We start from the raw sequence: 14,297 nt of genomic DNA, 5'->3' as shown, positions 1-14,297 counted from the left end.
GGTTTTAAGGACCAAAGATTCCCCGGACTTTGCTCTCCAAAGCGGCTGTCCTCGCTCTGAAATGTCCCCTGTGCCGCGCAGGGCTCGGGCCGGGGGGGTTCGGGAGCAGGTTTGGGGATCCGGAGGTTCCCGGGTGACACCTGTGTGACAGGCGCGGTCTGGAATGGGGGTGGGAATTGCCTCTTGGGCAGCTGGGGTTTGATGACCTCCTTAGATCGCTCGAGAAGGTTATTGCCTGTGAAAAAAATCAGGAATAAATAGGCCGGGTAGGGAGGCAGGTGAATGCCGGTCGGGACACGGGGATTTGGTGTTTATTTCTCATATCTCTTACATTATTTGACAGAAACTCTAAAAAACCGCAGTGTTAAATATCCACTGAGACTTCTTAGTGAAAGATCCCATTTTCTAATAAAACACAGTTCCTAAAAATCATATTTAAATCCCTTCTCCATTTATCCTCCTGAAGGCAGCATCTGTAGAAATTCTGTTGCCATTCTGCTCTGTGAGGTGCACTGGGAACACATTTGTGGGTAGCAACACTCACTCTTGGATGGTTCTCTTGCTTTTATTTGCTCAAGTTTCTCAAGCGGTGACAGGAACCGGGTAAACACTGTAAAACAACTTCATTGGCCTCTGAGAGAAAGGAAAATTTAAATAATTATTTAAATGCTTTCTATTTTAAAGCATGCCTAATGTACCCAAAGTAGGTGACTTGGAGAATAAAGCTGCTTGAGAGGTGGCTGGTTTGGTTTTTAGTCTGTTGTCGTATCTGAATGCCTCGGTTATTAACCCCAGCCTCACACCAAGAAAAGCCTTGTCAGGTTGACTTTATTACTGTGGGTAAGGGATGTCAGCCTGCCAGGCAATAACATCTCATCCTCAGCTCCTTTCATCCCCATTTTCAGCTCCTTTCATCCCCATTTTCAGCTCCTTCAATCCCCACTTGGACCCAAATGAGAATAAAAACGTCCCAGTGGACACCACGCATTTACAACCAGGAGTTCACTCCTCCTGGAACTTGAATGTTCAGGCGAATTTTTGCTTTTGTGGAGTTTTAACCCTGTCAGGCAGGTTGAGGTTTAGCACCGTGCCAGAAATCAAAGGGTTATTTTATTGTATTTAGCAACATTTCACTTCTCCGTTGCTTTGATCTCTTCTCCACCTGTTCTCCTTTCCATCTGGCAAATGGTCATGGTTGGATTTTGAATTTTCATCCTAGAGTTTCTGTGTTCATTTAAGAATCCCAAATTATTTGTTCTATATATCCTTATTTTAGGTAACAACCCGAGACACATTTTCTTTTCACCTAAAGGTGTTGTTGTTGTTGTTGCTGTTGTCTTCCTTTGTTTTTTTACATCTGGGGTGGGGATGAGTGTAAGGTGGGATGTGAAAGAAGGGGGTTTGCCCTCTTGTGCTGCACAACTGCCAAAAAATTGCAGAGTAACCCGCCAAAAAATTGCAGAACAACCCACCGAAAAATTGCAGAATAACCCACCAAAAAAGCAGCTGAATAACCCGCTAAAAATTTGCAGAATAACCCAGCTGTGCTCCAGGAAAACGGAGATACCCCCAAAAAAATCCAGTGACCAATTTGCACCATTCTCTTGACCTTAAAGTCAGTTTGATCTCCTCACTGAAGGCATTGCTTGGAGCAAGGCTGAGTGTCTGCAGCACCCGGAGGTTTTCAGGATGTTGCAGTGAAGTTCCTGCCCGTTTTTCCTGCCCCTTTTCCACGCCCGGAAGCGCGGGGAGGTGACAGAATCCTGTCCCTGCATCCTGCCCCGTGTGCCATATGCTGTGTCCCCTGAGCTTGGGACTCCGGGCAGTCAGACCTGGGAGAAATTGAGGGAACAACAAGCTGGGTTTTAGAAGGATTTGGGGATTTTTTAATGAGGATTTTTATGAGGCCTGATGTGAGCAGGAGGAAGGAAGGTTTGGGTGTTTGGGGTGTTCCTGCCCTGTGGGATTCAGTCTGGAGCTGTGTCCTGGGCTGGGCAAAGCTTCACACAGTTGTTTCCAAAAGTAGGATGGGCTTCATTTAAATACCTATTAGTTAAAAAGAATGGAGTTTATGGTGGGGCCTGGATGGCAGAGCTAAAAAAACCTGCAGGAACCACTGGGATTTCCCTGTTTCTATAGAAAAATCTTTCTGCAGCAAAAGAGGATCTGCCTGCATGAGGAACCAGTTGAGCAGAGGGTAATGAAGCTGAAAAGTAAGAGGGGGTGGGGAGGAAATGTTTCTTTCTAGCTCTCATTCTGTGAATGCTGTGGGTTTGGTGAGGCCAGAGGTGCAGTGAGGACATGGTCACCAACACCCAGAGGTGACCAAGCCTTGTCACCATCCCATCCAAGGCTCATTAACTGGATGATCCTAATTCCAGCAGTCGGGAGCTGCGGGCAGTGGGTGCCAGGCTCTAAAAGTTCCTCACTCAGACCCTTCCTGAGGAAAAGCAGAGTTATTTTACTGGAAAAAAAACCCACCTGAGATACCACTCATAAACCCCAAGATACACTCATAAATAATTTTAATATTAAAAAATATTAATGAATAAGCGGATCTGCGCTGTCACTTCGGAGCTGGCCTGGTTTGGGAGGGACAAGTGGCAGTGGGAAGATGCTCAGGGTGAAAGGCGCAGCGCTGGAGCCCCTGCACCACCTCCGAGCCCTGCAAAACTCAGCGTTTTCTGCCTCACCCTCACGGGGAGCTGCGGTAATGCCAGCAGGGAGGGATGCCCCAGCTCTCCCGTGGGTTTGGAGAGCTGCCCCGCTGGCAGGGGCTGCTCTGGCTGCTGCAGGACTGCTCGGAAAAAAAACTCCTCCCTCCACAGCTCATGAGTTTTTGAAATATTTTGTCTCCTGAGAATCCGGTTCCCTTGGAGAAGAGGTTTTTTTTCTCGTACATGGGCTGCTGCTGCTGCCTGTAAATGTGGGGTTCTCATGAGTGTCAGGACAAGCCCCCCGTGGCTGGGTGACCCCAAGGGCTCTGGGGGGGTGGGGTGGCTGTGCTGTCATAAACCCCGATAACAGTAATAACAATAGTTACTATATAATAATATTCATTATTACATTAAATTATTATTTAAGATAATTATTCATAATAATAGAATATGTAATAATAAATTAATATATCAAAATAATAAAATAAATTAGTTGATATTATAATGATGCACAATAATACTAGGTTATTATTTTAATAGTCTTTATTATTACAATTAAATTATTATATATTGACGATGAAATAATAATAATAATAATAATAATAATAATAATAATAATAATAATAATAATAATAATAATAGTAGTAGTTCAGGCCCACCTCGGCCTGAACCAAGAGAAAAAAGACATTCAGCCACAAGAGCACAGGCACATTTTGCTCCATGGGGAAGGGAGTGAGCAGCTCCTTTCCAGAGCCCCCACCCCTGGCCGCCTTTCCCCGGGGGGATTGTTGTTCTGCTCCCAGCGCTATCTGCCCTGCCCAGCGCCTGCTGATGGGGACAGCGGCCCCCCGATAAGGGAGGGTGGGGACAGGCTGCCCACAACCCCAGCGCGCTGGGAAAAAAGGGGTTTAATTCACTTTATCCCTTTCCCATCGCCTTCACACGGCTCCGTCCCGCCGAGCCCCGGGGCCGCGGCGAGTCACCGGCGCGGTGCTTTGTGCTCTTCTTCTCCTTTCTTCTCCAAAAAGGCGAATTTGGGTTATGGGATGTGCTGTGCTGTGCATGCTGCGGGCTGGAAAGCCGGCTGTGGAGCTGGGTAATAATAAAAGGCCGATTGTTGGGTGTTGAGCAGCTGCCCCGGGGCTGGTTTTGGGCACCGGCGTGTCCCTGGCACGGGCAGAGCTCTCTGCTCATCACCCCAACCTGCAGCTGCGCTCAGGTGATCCAGGCTCGGCTCCTGCTTTGATCCGTGAGGTGGGAGCAGGTTTAGTTGGGATTTTGGGAAGGAATTGTCCCCTGGGAGGGTGGGGATGCCCTGGCACAGGGTGCCCAGAGAAACTGTGGCTGCCCCTGGATCCCTGGAAGTGTCCAAGGCCAGGTTGGATGGGATTTGGAGCCACCTGGGACAGTGGGAGGTGTTCCTGCCCACCTTCAAACCTTCAAACAAAATGAGCTTTAAGGTTCCTTCCGGCCCAAATCGTTCTGTGATTCCACAATGTAACCCGCAATTCCTGGAAAGGGTGTCACGGAGAGATTTTAATCTGCCTGAGTTAACTTGGGAAAAGAAAAAGGAAGGAAAACAAAAGCAGGGGAAGTTTGAGCTGATTGGCCACCAAAAATGTGGGGTCGAACAACTGAACAACTGAAGGGTTTCATCAAAATCTCTTCGCTTGGGAAAGAGGATTGGGATGGTTTAACAATGTTAAACCTGAACTTTAAACTCGATTTTCACTTTCAGCTGCTGGAAACGTGGGATGCTCCATCCCTGCCGCAGCCTCGGTGTGACAGGGGACAGGGACAGCTCTCCGTGGCCTAAATATTTTGACAATGACTTCAGTGGTACAGCCCAGATCTTGGCAGTGGGAGCTGTGGGCAGCTGCCTGCCAGAGAGCTCAGAGCAGCCTCTCACCCACCAGCACGTGGCAATTGTTGCTGCTCAGAAAAAAAGCCCACCAAACTCCTCCCTCCACATCTCATCGTTTTTTAAATGTTTTGTCTCCTGAGAACCCACTTCCCTTAGAGAAAATGTTTTTTTTTTTTCTCGTGCATGGGGTGCTGTTGCTGCCTGTAAATGTGGGGTTCTCTTGAGCAAACCTCCTGTGGATGGGTGTCCCCAAGGGCTGGGGGGGGTGGGGGGGTGGCTGTGCTGTCATAAACCCAGATAATAATAAATATTATTATTTAATAATATTTATTATTTACATAATATAAACAATATCTAAATAATATCCAATACTGTATTTATTATTATTTTATATATACTATAATTATATAACAATAAATGTATAAATTGCATATTTAAGATTTGACTAATATATATAAATAATTATATTTTTATATTATGTATAATAATGTCTTATTTAATAGTATTTATTATTAAATAGTATTTATCATTAAATTAAAATAATAAAAATTTGTTATTGTTTGTATTATTATTAATAATAATAATAATAATATAATAAAATTCGTAATAATAATTCAGGCCTGCCTTGGCCTGAATCCAGAGGGAAAAGGGATTCAGCCAGAAGAGCACAGGCACACTCTGCTCCCATGGGAAGGGAGGGGACAGAGTCTGGCTGTGCCACCCCCAGGCCCGGGGCTGGAAGGGGCAGCGTGTCCCTGGCACAGAGCAGAGCCGTGGCCCTGTTCCTGCTGGAGCTGCATTCCCTGACTTCTCCTTCTCCCGGCTGGGGACAGTCACCTCGGTGCCACCTCCCAGACTGCTCTCCCCAGGCAGCACGTGGAAACCTTCCTGATTCCCACATTTCCCACCTCTGTCTTTATCTGCTCAGCCAAAATCCGTGTGGTGTCCGGGGAGGTGGGAGAGGCAGAGGAGGGCTCTCGGTGCCCAGCAGAGCCTGCCGGGGTCGGTTCTCCTCAGCGCTGCCCCACGTTCCGGCTGCAGTGGGGAGTGCCAGCAGTGCCGGGCCCCCCTGGCAGCCCTGGGGACGGGGAGGAGCTGAGTGCTTCATTCCCCTACCAGGGCCTGGCTGAGCTGATGCTTTTCAGCCCAGTGAGAGAGGGCTGCCAGCCAGCCCTGCCAGCCTAAACCCATTCCTTGGCTCGGGTGCTGCAGCCACTCAGCCCCTGCTCCCACAGCCCTCTCTGGACCAGATTTGTTGCAGGAAGTTGCTAGGAAACTCAGAACTGGCTGGAGAGCTTTTTTTCCCTCTAATTTTTAATTTTTTTTTTCAATGAATGAGGACCAGCCCAGGAATGCTCACTTGGAGCCCCGAGCTCTTCCAGGCACCGGAAGGATGACTTGAAGGATGCTTGGTGCTTTCAGTGTTGAGGCTGAAGAGGCTGGAACTTCCCCTCTGCCCAAACCTTGCCCTGTTTATTTGCACGTGTCTCCCTGAGGCCAGGGGCTGTGCCTGGCTCCTGTGGGTGCAGCCCCAAACCCTCTGGCCATGCCTCTGCAGCTCTTTGGGGTACAGGGTGTGAAACATCACGTGCAGCTCTGCTGCTCTGGGGCCTTCTCATCTCTGCCCCCGCCTCTGCTGAGCTGTTCAGGCCACGAGAGGTGTTTGTGCTGTGCTCTGGTCACACTTTTGTTTGGCCAGAAGACGAGGCCGTGGCTGTAGCTGAGCTCTCTGCTGGGGCTGCTCTCCCTGCCCCCGGCTTGTCAGACCAAAGGGAAGCATTTCTGCTTTTTAATGTTTTGGGGTTTGGTTTTTATTTTTTTCTTTTTAACGGTTTTTAGGGTGTTTCACAAGCCACTTCCCCTTCCCTCTTGCTGAAATGTTGGCAGAGCAGCAGTGCTGGGGGCTGTGCTGCTGTCCCCTGCCCTCGTGCCACCGGCTGCTCTGCTTGGCGGCGCCATGGCCTGAACCACAAAGAGGATTCCTTTATGGTGACAGGCTGAAGTGGTTCTGGGGGGTCTGTAAGGCTTGGGAGTCACGGGATGGTTTGGGATTGGAGGGACCTTAAAGGTCACTTCATTCCAGGAAGACACCCTTTCCAGGAATTGCGGGTTAAATTGTGGAATCACAGAACGATTTGGGCCGGAAGGGACCTTAAAGCTCATTTTGTTGCCATGAGCAGGGACACCTTCCACTATCCCAGGTGGCTCCAAACCCCATCCAACCTGTCCTTGGGTACTGCCAGGGATCCAGGGGCAGCCACAGCTTCTCTGGGCACCTGTGCCAGGGCCTCCCCACCCTCCCAGGGAACAATTCCTGCCCAAAATCCCACCTAGCCCTGTGGGAAACCATTCCCTGTGTCCTGTCACTCCCATTCCTGAAGAACAATTCCTCTCCAATTTTTTTTGTAGCCCTTCAGGCACTGGAAGGCCACAATGAGGTCACCCCAAAGCTTCTCCTCTCCAGGTTGAACACCCCAAATTTCTCAGCTTGTCCCTGCAGCGGAGGCGTCTCCATTCCACGATAATTGATTATTCCACACCACCAGCAGCAGCACTGACGCCATCCTGGCTGCTCGGTGTTTGTTTATTGATGCACAGAGCTCAGGCCAGGTTCATCAGGAGGCAATTAATCATGAAGTAATTCCCGGGAAACACGTGAGGGAGCAGTGCCACACAGGGTGTGGGGCAGGGCCCTGCTATCACCCCCCAAACGCAGCGTCCCTGGGAGCTCCAGGCTCTCCCTGGGGCTCTAACTTGGTGATACCTGAAGCATCAGCTCTCCTGGCACGGGGACAAGGAGGGGAAGGAGAGCTCACACCAGAAATATGATGGCAGATAGGCTCTAAGGGATGATGGCTCGGGGGCAAAGGAGCTGAGGTGGAGCAGCTGGGGAACTCTCAGTTCTCCTTTCCGTGCCTTTCAGTGAGAGTTCAGGCAAGGCTTTCCTCTGCCTCACCTAGAAACTGACCGTGCTGAACCGTCCAGCCTTCCTGTAACGTGTCCTTTCAGGGCTGAAAATAGCTCCTGTGTTTGTCACAGCCCGGGATTTCACAATAGCCGCGGGCTGAGTCACAGGCAGAGGCCGAGCAGGCGCTTTGTCACCTGGGCAGGCACCTCTCGCCCCTCAGATCCACCAGCCCAGCCGTGATTTTCCTCTCTGCCTTCTCGGAGCGCTCCGAGCCATGCCCCGTTTCCTGCCGTCCATCCCCGGGGCGGTTGGCAGCGGCAGGGCCAGCGCCCGCTCTGCCCCAAGCTCTCCGGGAAGGTCCTCGGCCTTGTTTCCTGGCGTGGCTCTCTGCAATGGTTTACTGAGTAACTTTTATGTGACATTTGTGGAATGCGCGTTCCTGCACCGACCTGTCACCGCGGGCTTGCTCAGGGGTTGATTGGTGGCCAAAAATGAGGAGGTTTTTTAGGGGGTTAAATGGTTGTAATGAACCCCCCTGGAGTTCAGCAGCACCTCCTGGGCACCATGCTGGCAGCTCTCTGCTCAAATCTTAATTTTTTTGGTTTTTTTTTTTTTTTTGTGCTAATCCCAAAGACAAATTTTCCCTGGGATTGAAATGTCCAGGAGTGGAGGAGCAAAAACATGGAAGTGGCATCCAACAGTTTCTTGGGATCTTACAGTCTGGGATGTGGCTGTAGCTCTGGGGGATGAGCAGAATGGAGAGAAAGGGGCAGAAGATCCTTGGAATTTCAAACTGGAATTTCGAAGCTTTCATCATGTGGCTTGCTGGGCTGGGTTCAGGATTGCCCATGGAAGCACTGTGCACCTCTGGCTCGTGTGGTAGGCTCAGGACAGCTGGAATTTGGGCTCAGAGGGGCCATGGACGCCTCAGAAGGGATGAACTGCCCAGCCTGTCCCAGCGCTGGTCCTCCCAAAGCTGCTGTGTGGGGTAACCAGAGTCTTCTCGGCATTGCAGGGGAGATAATCTCCCAAAACCTCCTGCTCACCCCGTGACCTCAGGTCTCCTTCCTACCTCAGCTTCTTCTGCCATCCTGAGGGTCCCTTTGGTCCCTTCTGGGAGGTGCCCTGGGTTGCAGCAGTGACATTATCACCGTGACATTATCAGCACGTTATCACAGGGTCATGCCCGCGCCATCCCTGTGCCCCTGTGAACTTGCTGCCCCCAAAGTGTTGCTGCATCGGGAGCTGGTGATGTCCTGGGGTGATGTTTCCTTGGAGGTGCTTGCTCCCATTTCCTCTGGGATGCCCAAATTGTCACCTCCCTGTGCCAGCTGGGGGGACGTGGGACGTGCCCAAATATTGTCACCTCCCTGTGCCAGCTGGGGGGACGTGGGACATGGGAAATGCTCCCTTTGGAGCTCGTGGGGTCCCTGAGGAGCTCAGGGACAAGGAAGTGAGAAAGGATGGATGAACACTTGCTCAGCATGGGGCAGAAATGCAGAGATAACTCTGTCCTGAGCACCAGGCAGGTGCAGGGGGGGCTCCCAGCTGGGCAGGGGCTGGTCCCTGGGCTGCTCACCCGTGGGATGTGAGGACAACAGTGAACAAAGCCAGGCTGGGCTGTGCTCGCTCCCCCACCACAATCTGGGGGTTTTTTAAGCCTGGTTTGCCAACCCTGACCCCCCAGCCCAGCTCCGTGCTGTGCTCCTAGAGAATTATCCAGGAGAATTATTCCAGGTGCCTGGCGGGCCCCGGCATCCCGCAGGGGCTGAGCTGTCCGGGCCCCCGCCGGTGGGAAGGGAACCCGCAGGGGAAGCCCCACCTCTTCTCACAATATTTACTTCCCCTCCCCGGCGCTGTCCCGGCTCCCGGAGTGCAGAGCAAACACCGTGGGGCACCTCTGGCTCCCGTTTGGGAGGGCTGAGCTTTTCCCCGTGCTCCTCTCCCTGCCCTGCTCTCCGTGTGGGAGCATCTGGTGCTGACTCGGTGAGAACCTGAGCTAATGAAACCCCCTAATTCCTCCTGCAAGCAGCAGGAGCTGCTGTGCTGCCTTTGGGCAGCGAGCCCAGATGGAAATGGATTTGTCCCCTGTGGTAAGGACAAGCTCTGTCCCTGCCAACTCCTGGAATGCAGCAAGACTTCAAAACACAGCAGAGATTCCCTCATTTTCCCCCCTCTGCTGTATGATTCTCCCAATATTCCTTCCTCCCCTCCCCAGCCCGTCCCCTGGTACGTGGTTACGCTGTGTGAAGCTGCTCAGAGGGGCTGGTGGTGTTTACAGCGGGAATTAATCCTCCTGCGAGCTCCCCCGAGGGTTTTCCAAACACGGAGATGGAAACTGGAGAGCGGGAAGAAAGGTCACAAGCAGAGCTTGGCTGGCTCCTCCAGGGATTCCATCCACACTGGGAATTGTTTCCCTGGGAGAGATGGAAGGAAAAAATGAAAGGGGGGGGGGGGGGACCTGGAATTGTGTCAGTGGGGAGCAGTGGGTGAGCTGGAGGGAATTCTGTGCCGTGGTCTGCTGACTCAATGAATGTCTGGGTGCTCCTGAGTCAGCAGCTCCTGTCTCAGCCCTGTCCCACGTGTGACACATCTCCTGGTGCAGCTGGACTGTGAGTTTTACCAAGTTACAAAATCACTGAGGCTGGAAAAGACTTTCAACATCGTCGAGTCCAAGCTGTGCCCATCCCCACCTTGTCCCCAGCCCAGAGCACTCAGTGCCACCTCCAGCCCTTCCTGGGACACTCCAGGGACAGGCACTCCAAACCTCCCTGGGCACTGCCAAGGCCTGAGCACTCTTTCCATGGGGAAATTCCTGCTGCTGTCCACCCTGAGCCTCCCCTGGCCCAGCCTGAGGCCGTTCCCTCTCCTCCTGTCCCTGTTCCCTGGGAGCAGAGCCCATCCCCATGTGGCTGCACTCTCAGATAGATCATGGTTGGATTATCTGCACACTCAGGATGTCTAGTAATTCACCTGTGATATCATCAGGGAGCTTCTGTACTTTGAGGTTTTCTTGCTTCCTTTTTTTTTTTTCCCCATGCTGCAGACAACAGGATACATCTCCTTTCCTAAAAGTTTCCCATCTGATGGGAAGTGGTTTGGGCGTTGGAGGCTGGAGGGAGGAAGGAGGATCCAGCCCCTCTGTGAAGCTGTGGGCAGCTTTAGGAAGCAGAAATGCCTCTGCAGGTTTCCCCCCCGGTGTGTGTGTGTTGGCTGGGGCCAGCCAAGCTGAGCAGGAACGGGAGCAGCAGGAATTCTGTGCTCCTCCCTTTCTCTGGACTCATGCAGGCTTCTCCCTTCCAGGCCAAGAACAAGGAGACGGGAGCTTTGGCAGCTGCCAAGGTCATCGAGACCAAGAGTGAGGATGAGCTGGAGGATTACATGGTGGAGATTGAGATCCTGGCCACCTGCGACCACCCCCACATTGTCCAACTGCTGGGAGCCTTCTACTGGGATGGCAAACTCTGGGTAAGGCCTGGGACATCCCCAGTCTGTCACAGGAAGGGGCTGGGCACACTGGAGCAAAACCTCAGGAGCTGCTTGAACATCAGAAATGAATCATGAGCTCTGTGCTCAGGGCCTGGAGTTTCCCTTTACAAAATCTAACTGAAGCTGCTTGTAAAAACCCAAGGGAAGGCCGAGGGGTCTTCACAGGGAAGTTGGAGTTGTGGTTTTTTCCACCATTAAGGGTTTGTAAAGGTAGAAGAAGCATCACCAATAAGTTCCCCTCTCTTTTAAAGCAGGAGCAACTCTTCCAAGTGATTTTCCGGATTTGGGGCTGATTTGTGGCTCAGCACTGGTAATGCAGAGACACCTGATAGCAAGAGCTCCATTTCCCGTGGCTGTGGAGGTGCAGGGACATAAAATGCAATCGAGTGGGTTGGTGCAAGGGCTGGAACGGCAGGTTCCTGCAGCTCTCTCCCCTGGCCCAGCAGGTTTAGGTATTATTTTTTATTTCCCCTGCCTGCTGCTCTCTGGCAGCAGAGGAAGCTGAGCGTGAAAGGCACCTTCCTGTGCTCTGCGCAGGGATGGAGAGGCTGAGGGAATGAACCCTTGGGTGCTCAGATAACTCTGGGCCTGGGTGAGGATGGTGGAAATCGGGTGAACACAGGAGGATTTCCCAACCCATCTCCTCAGCCAGCTCCTCCTTTAACTGCAGGAAGTCAGGAGAGCGGCAAAGAGTGCGTTCAGCAGCTGTGGTGCTTTTTTCCTTCCTGTTTTCAGTGTTTCAGATGCCTTTGTGGCCTCCCTGGGTTAATCTGATAGAGCTAAAGGAGAGATCTCAGCTTTTGGGACTTGCACTGGTGTGAGCTGGGCTGTTGGGGCTGCCAGGCCCTGCCTGTGGTGCCGAGGGCTGAGCTGGGAAAACACAACCCCAGCCTGGTTCACCTCTGGGCTGAGCACTGCAGGGGAGGGATGTTTATTGGGCTGATCCAGCAAGCACCTTTTGCCATGTCAGCACGTGTCTCCTTGTTTAAAAACCCATGGATAAAGCCCTGAGCTCCCTGGGACACCCAGCCTGGAGTGTTTCTGCTCTGCCTTCTGACCTCGGAGGAGCTGAGTTGTTCTCTTGGTGTTTTGGATGGATTCTGAGCCCTGGGTACGTTAAAGAACAAAGTAAATATGTACTCTGCTGAGGAAAGGAAGGACAAACATCCCTCCTAGGAGGGGACTCAGGGTTTGGATGGATTGTAACTGCAGCAGGATTAACCTGGGCTGAAGGGTAAAGGCAAACACCCCCTGAGCCGGGGTGAGAGATGGGGCTGCTTCATCTTTATCTGCCACCCTTGGTTTCACCTCCCTGCCCTGCCTGCATCCTCCAGGAGAGCCTTGATCCTTCTCTGAAGTGCCAGCCCCCTCCCCTTCCCTGTTTTCCTCCTCCTCCCTGTCCTGGGAAGCTCTGCCTGCCTTCCTTCCTGCCTGCCTTCCTGCCTTTCTGCCTTCCTTCCTTCCTTCCTTCTGGGAAAAGGGATTGCAGAGTTTCGCGGCTCTGCCTTTGTCAGGGAATGCTTTGTGATGTCAAGTGCTCCCCACCTACTCAAAAAAAAATCAAACACTGCAACAAGAGCCTCCTGTCTGGGGCTCTGCCACCAGGGCAGGATCTGGGATTCTGTCAAATCCAGCTACAGCCCCAGCCATTGTTCTGGGAGCAGGATCCTGCTCTTTGTTCAATTATTGGAGTAGCATTTGCGTTTCATTGCTCAGGCTGGTGTTATTAATGCTCCAATGTTTTGGAGGGGAGTCACTAAGCCAGGCTGCTTTATTCTGCAAGGCTTTTAGTCCCTACCAGAGTCAAAACCTTCCTCTTCTTGGTGACCAGCGCTGCTGGGGAAAACCTGCATCCAAATATAAACACCAGCTTTTATTGCCCTGCCCACATCCCATCCTCATCTCTGTCTGTGCACTTGTTTGAACCAGCATTTTCCTGGATCATTTGCATGCTGAGTTGCCTGGATTCTCAGAGTGGCTCTGCCTAAAACCTCTGGGGGTGCCTGTCTGCTGAGGAGCCCGCTGTGGTTTCCTTGCCGCTCGTGGGAAGAGAGGATTCCAAGTCAGCAGGTCCAGATGTGCCCAAGCTCCTGGATGGCAGCAGCTCTTTGGCTCTTGAATAATTCACCAGCAGGCTGGGCCTGAGAGGGGCTCGTCCTAAACCAGCCTGGCTGTTCTTTCCTTGAATTAAACCAGGAAAATGTGTGAGGAGCCCTGGCCCTCCCGGTGCCCCTGAGCTGTGTCAGGTCCCCGTGGCTCCTCTGCCAGGCTTTGTGCTCCAGCAGCCAGGAGGGGACATGAAATATTTATGGAGAAAAAAAAAAAAAAGACCTTTCTGTGCAAGGGGAAGTGGCTTGTCCTCCAGCAGCTGCTCGGAAATCCACAGCACTGTAAGGAAAGCACAAAGCAGAGGATCTCTCTGGGGTTCATACCTGCTTGGCATCGAGCTAAAAAAAAAAAAACCCCGGTTCTTGTGTGGGATGGGGCAAAGCCCACTGGGAGTTCCCAGAAATCAAACTGCTGGGAAAACAGCATCCAGCAGGAACTTTCTTGGCATTGAAACTCTCTGCAGAGAGGCTGTGCCCTGCCAGCAGCTCCTATCTCATTCCATCCCCCTCCAGCTCCTTCTCTTTGCTCGTGGCAGAGGCCAAGGAGTCTTGTGCTGGTTGAAAACAGCCCAGGGAAGCTGCAGAACTGCCCTGGTGGGAGCTTTCAGGATTTTATTTTATTTTTATTACAAGCCCTGTGGCATTTTGTGTTCTTTTGCATAAATCCTGGCTGCTGGAAATGGGGGCACCAAATGAAAGCTGAGATTCTCATCCTTTTTTTTTTTTTTTTTTTTTTCCCCAGAGTTTGGTTTGAGTCTTTGTGGCTGGGACCCATTTTAAAGTCTCCTTTCCTGCAGTGTGATGCAGGACTCGGACACACAGAGGCAAATCCCCCTCACCCCATATAACCCAGCTTTTAAAATGGACTTTTTAAAGCTACTTGTGGCTTAGGAATGGGACTGAAACGGGGCTTGCTTGCTTTGAACAGAATTTTCACTGATAATTATTACAGCATGGGAAAGAAAAACAGCAGCTCTTGTGCTTTGTGTCCATCTCAAGGGCTGCGTGTTTGGGAGGGTTTTTTTTTTTTTCCCCTTCCAAAACAACAACAACAACAACAAAAAAAAAAACAGAAAGGAAAAAAGACTGAGAGCTCAGAGGAAGGGAGGAACTTTTGATGTGCTGCTGCTGAATCCCTCCGCTGTTTCCGAGTGTCTCCTCCCGCGGCCAGAGCAGCGATAAGAGGAGAGGGGAGGAGAGTTTTGTTTGCTGCGAAGAACCTGAACTTTCCTGCAGGAAACCTCCGCTCCCAGGGGATGGTGGCTGTGCCC

General features: G+C 51.6%; 1 protein-coding gene across 2 annotated transcripts in view; it reads left to right on the top strand.

Moving 5' to 3' along the window:
- Positions 1 to 14,297, top strand: part of STK10 (serine/threonine kinase 10) — a 42,447-nt gene that overhangs the window by 808 nt on the left and 27,342 nt on the right. For both annotated transcript variants that reach the window (XM_066196827.1, XM_066196828.1), the window contains exon 2: positions 10,733 to 10,897. In XM_066196827.1, coding sequence (XP_066052924.1) covers positions 10,733 to 10,897 — 165 coding nt within the window. The remainder of the gene's footprint in view (positions 1 to 10,732; positions 10,898 to 14,297) is intronic.

Source organism: Chamaea fasciata, unplaced genomic scaffold, assembly GCF_029207755.1.
Source record: "Chamaea fasciata isolate MVZ Bird 193981 ecotype frontalis unplaced genomic scaffold, bChaFas1.0.hap1 SCAF_15, whole genome shotgun sequence".
Lineage (NCBI taxonomy): Eukaryota > Metazoa > Chordata > Aves > Passeriformes > Sylviidae > Chamaea > Chamaea fasciata.
This window is presented reverse-complemented; position numbering and strand designations above follow the sequence as displayed.